This window comes from Lottia gigantea (assembly GCF_000327385.1).
Source record: "Lottia gigantea unplaced genomic scaffold LOTGIsca_23, whole genome shotgun sequence".
NCBI classification, from domain to species: domain Eukaryota; kingdom Metazoa; phylum Mollusca; class Gastropoda; family Lottiidae; genus Lottia; species Lottia gigantea.
In genome coordinates, this window is record NW_008708645.1 from 2,067,295 (window position 1) to 2,072,463 (window position 5,169).

The following is a 5,169-nucleotide window of genomic DNA, read 5'->3' on the forward strand; positions in this document are numbered from 1 at the left end:
CCTATGACTATTAACGGTTATCATCATGGTTGAGTGGGTCCAAGTAAAATACAATAATAGTCATTCATTCTTAAGTTTCAAAATTTTGGAAAATCTACTTAAGAACGACGGACATGTCAAAATGCATTCATACATAGAACACCCAAGGGTCTTAATCTGCATGCTGAGTACATCAATAAAACTTACAGCAAATCCACCCTGAACGTTTTATTTCATGTATTTTAAGGTATGCTAGGAGTCGCAAAGTACATGAACTATTTATTCAAATGTCAATAATGCAAAAGACAATTGTCATTTTATTGCAATGTCATATCGATAGTCCGATCATGTGATATTTACAGATAGAGGATGAAAGTCAAACACGGGGAAAAGCTGCAATGATTTTTGCCGCATTCCTTAGACGCGGTTAGATTTGGTTTAGACGTCATTGGATGTCAGTGTTTTATCGAGTTTCATTGTGAGTGAATGAAATGAGTTTTATGTCGTACTTTTATGCACCATGTGAGCTAATGAAGACTAACGTCAAAAAGTGATTTTTTTTTTTAAATTATAAAAACCGCCCCTTATCTATAACCTATTATACTACTCTTTTGCCTGCGGCGCCCGCAAGCCCACCAAACAAACAACCCCACCAGGCACGCGTTTAATAAACCCGGAGCCTATAGGGATACCCGTTTACCAACCCCCAAGCGCCCCAGGCCAAATTAACTCATTTAAAAACAGAATGGGTTTAATTTAAAAACACGAACATTACAAATTCGAAGGAGACGGTTTCTTCTCAGCTCTATCATCTCTCATCCCAAAAGTAGCCAACTTTGTCTCAAGCAACAAATCCCTCATTTCCTTAGAAGCGGAAGCTCTTGGAGCAAAAGCAGGAGTAAATATAAGCGATGCAGTGAAAAGATCTAACGAGTTAAAAGAATTACAACATATAAGAGAAATGCGAAACAAAAGATTAGAAAACAAAAAAGGCAATGGTTTTAAAATTATAGGATAAAAATGTCAATGATAATTGCTCAAACCCCTAAAACTTATTTCGGTTCTGACATTCAAAAATCATTAGGTTCTCTTCCCGGATTTCCATGGGCAAAATACCCCTGGTGAAAAACATCTTCCAGGTCATAATTACACTGGTCCAGGTTAGATTTGCGATAAGACGAAAACGATAAACCAAAACCAGGTGAAGATGGTTATATTAACATATAACATTCCGCCCATGCCACGTCAGCATAGACAGAATAAACTCTCAACTATTAACACTGTCTCAATTTTGTTACGCTGGAAGATTAGGAATTTAATCATACAAAATCAAGGTATGTTCTTTGTTTAAATTAAAAGACGATAGGGTGTAATTAAGATGACATGTTATTTGTTATCTTTTAAAATATCAATTTTGTTTTATTCCAGACACAATAGATGCCAACATTTCATATCACGAAGAATACTTAAACCATCGCAGGCAGTGGGTGAATCTACCGAACTCTGTGACAAATATAAAATAGAACAAGTGGTGAAGAACAAGCGTTTTGGAAAAGGATAAAATATCTGACGTATATCTAGCGATTCTATAGGAGCGGTCGTAACCCTTGACCCTTGAACTATGACTGGCAATAATGTAAGAGGGGAGATAACTCTTAAGTATATCTAGCTATTCTATAGGAGCGGTCGTGACCCTTGACCCTTGAACTATGACTCCCAATAGTGTAAGAGGGGGAAATAACTCTGAAGTATATCTAGTAGAAGTGTATATCAATATACATGTAATTGTTTATGTTTTAAATTTCCTTGTATTTATTAAAACTTACTTTGATTTTTTGTTATTCTTCCTGCATTTCCATGGGTGTGAATGGTTTCCAAATAATAGGGTAAAACCTATCTTTAAAAATGGCAGATTAGATCCGATCTTTCAATTATATGAACCAACCGTAGGCTCTAGATCTCAACTAAATGATGGGGGTAGGGTCACTTTGGAGATAAATTCATTATCAAATTGGTTGCTTCTGTCTGATGCCTATTTCAGATGCGATTTCAAAATCAAAGACGGAACTCCCAATGAGAATCGTGTACCACAAACCAACACAACGTTAGAAAACAATTTCTTCTCATCTTTATTTACTGAAATGGTTTTGGAAGCTGGTTCAAATCCCATAGAAACCATGGGGAATTTGACACAATGTTGAAAACAGTTCTATATCCCAAAAACTATGATTCAGTCTCAGACTGGATACCCGATGTTGGTGATGGAAGAGTTTTAAAAGAACCGGTAAGAAATGTTCCAAATGATGCAAATGAATATAGAATGAGAGCTATTGCTCGAAACACAATAGAAAGAGTAGGACGAGCAGGTAATCATGGATTTGAAAAACGAGTACTTCAGTACAATAATGTTGTTGAGAATAATAGGCTTGGAAATTATATCCATTATTCGGCCTGTTGGAACACAGAAAAGTTTCTATAGGGTTACCATATAAAATTCATCTACAAAGAGAAATCAATGATGATAAGATATTCTTTGGAGAGAATGCTTCAGATGCAAAATTAGAAATACCGAATCTCCAACTTTACATACCGGTAATAACACCATCAATTGAAGTAGAAACGAGAATATTTAAATCATTAACTAAAGATATTGATATAGCTTTTATTCGTCGTAACACAATAGGTAGCATAACTTTAACTGGAGAATCCACTACATGGCCAATCACTAACACTATTAAACCAGCAAGATATTTAATGGTTGATTTCAAGAACTTACCAGATTCTCAAACGAATAACAATAATATCTTTAGAGTAGCAATGAACCAAACTCAAGATCCTATAATCCGTAAAGTTCAAGTAAGATTAAACAATGATAATTATCCTAATCAACCTTTAACAATTAAAACAATTAATCCAACCACAAAGGATTATAATGAATTGTATAGGAACTATAAAAATATGTGTGAATTATTTGGAATTCACCTCAGTTTGAATATTTAGATTTTGCAATTAATCACCCAATCTTCTGTTTTGATCTATCAGCTCATCAAGAAGATCTTTTCAAAACAGGGGTGAATAAAAATATTTATATTGAAAAAACACAAGGAAATGTAACAGGTTATTGTTTATTATTGGAAGAAGCAAAACATTTAATTAAAATATCCGACAGACGGATGATTCGTATAGAATAATCATTTAAATTACCCTCTTAAAAATAATAGATGCTATCGAAACGGAATCACCAACTACAATAACTTACAATGGTAAAAGAATTAAAATATCTAAAAAAAATATTGATAAAAAATAAACATTGTTAAGTCGGAGATTTGGAAAGAATTGACAAGAGTGTAAAGGATGGTGGATTTTTACCTTTCCTACCTTTGATATTTGCTGGTCTGGCCGCGGCAGGAGCGACAGCTGGTGTGCGGGTGGGGTGACGCAAGCCATCAACGCCAAGAAAGCAGCTGATGCTGAAAAAAGTGAAAACCTTATCATAATATGGAAATGGAAAAGATAGCACAAGGTTCGGGAGTAGCAGATATATTAGGGACAGTTAAAGAATTTGGAAATCGATTTAGTGAAGAAACCAAAAAAACTGTTAAAGAGGGATTAAGTAATCTAATGGATAAAATCGACACTGGAGAAATGAAGGTCAAACATAAGGGAAAAGCTATAGTTTTTAAAAACATACGTTCTGTAGAGGGAATCTTCCTTTCGAAGTATAAAGGAGAAGGAGTGATTAGTAGTACTAGAGCTTTCAATTAGGTCGCATAAAAGGGGATTCCCCATTCCATTTCATTTCATGGGGAAAATGCGCCCATAACATAACATAAAGACCTAAACATCCTACATTTCATAAATTCTTACAGCAAAATTCCCTACATTTCATAAATTCTTACACCTAAATTCCCTACATTACATAAATTCTTACAGCCCTACATTTCATACACTAAAAACACCTTCAATCAATTTCCTACATTCCATCAAAAAAAGCAAATTGTAAACCTTAAAAATGGCAAATAAAATACTAGATCCAATCTTTAGATTATACGATCCAATTCGTTATTCATTTAACAAGAAAAAAGAGGATTATATTATCATCTCACCCACTGTTGGTTCTAAATCCCAATTGAATGATGGTGGTAGAATTACCTTCGAAATAAATTCATTATCGAATTGGTTGCTTATTTCCGATGCTTATTTCAGATGTGATTTCAAAATCAAAGAAGCCACTCAGAATCAAGTTCCACAAACAAATACAACGTTAGAAAACAATTTCTTTCCATCTTTATTTAGCGAGATGGTTTTGGAAGCTGGTTCAAATCCGATAGAAACAATCAAACATCCTGGGGAATTCGACACAATGTTGAAAACAGTTTTATATCCTAAAGATTTCGATTCAATTTCAGGCTGGATACCCGATGTTGGTGATGGAAGTATTTTAACGGAACCGGTAAGAAATCTTGCAAATGATGCCGATTTAGCTAGATTTCGGGGAAGGGAGGGTTTGATTCTCCCAAATGTACAGGCCTAGGGTGGAGCAGACACTTTATTTAGAAATTAGGATTAAGGGTCTTGATTTTGGGTTTTCTTCTGTTCTTATTCTGACCTGAAATTAGAAAAAATAACTCGCCCGATGGGCGAGAAGTATAGTATCTGTTATGTACTGATTGTTTTTAGTTTACTATGAACAATATTATCATTTAAGTTCTTATTTTTTGAATATGCAACTATCATTTTCTGCTTATAGACATGGGGGAATTTCTCTTGAAGGCTCTTATAGTGGGCATGAACTATCTTGCTTGCTCGATTGCTGGTTGTATTAAACGGGACAACAAAGGGTGCTATGCCTACATTATGATGAATATTTAGTCCTATAGGTCTTGCTGTATTCAATGTCTCAATCCAATGGGCCTCCCTAGATTGACGGAATTTGGTAGTTTCATCTTCGGGCAAGTCAATTTCTATACGCTCAATTGGGATTAGGGTGAGATCGTCTATTGAATGGTCGTCGAGGTTGAAATGATTAGAAACAGGCTTGTCTTTCTTTAATTTGATGTCTGACCTATGAGCATTAAAGCGAGTTCGTAAATTATTCTTAGTTTCTCCTACATATTGTTTGGGGCATTTCTTGCATGAAATTAAATATATTACATTCGAATGTTCACATGTTAGATGTTCCTGGATCGG

At 34.8% G+C, this 5,169-nt stretch overlaps 2 protein-coding genes across 2 annotated transcripts in view; both read left to right on the top strand.

Annotated features, from left to right (window-relative positions):
* Window positions 1–2,173: 2,173 nt before the first annotated feature.
* On the top strand, window positions 2,174–2,979 carry LOTGIDRAFT_160113 (hypothetical protein; the record flags this gene model as incomplete). Its single annotated transcript, XM_009054993.1, has 2 exons — window positions 2,174–2,263; window positions 2,404–2,979. The coding sequence occupies 2 exons, from the start codon at window positions 2,174–2,176 to the stop codon at window positions 2,977–2,979; spliced, it is 666 nt and encodes a 221-aa protein (XP_009053241.1).
* A 1,012-nt stretch (window positions 2,980–3,991) lies between these two features.
* Window positions 3,992–5,169, top strand: part of LOTGIDRAFT_160114 (hypothetical protein) — a gene marked incomplete at both ends in the record, with an annotated part of 2,370 nt that continues 1,192 nt past the window's right edge. The window contains one exon of the mRNA XM_009054994.1: window positions 3,992–4,432. Within this exon, the coding sequence (XP_009053242.1) occupies window positions 3,992–4,432 (441 nt within the window). The remainder of the gene's footprint in view (window positions 4,433–5,169) is intronic.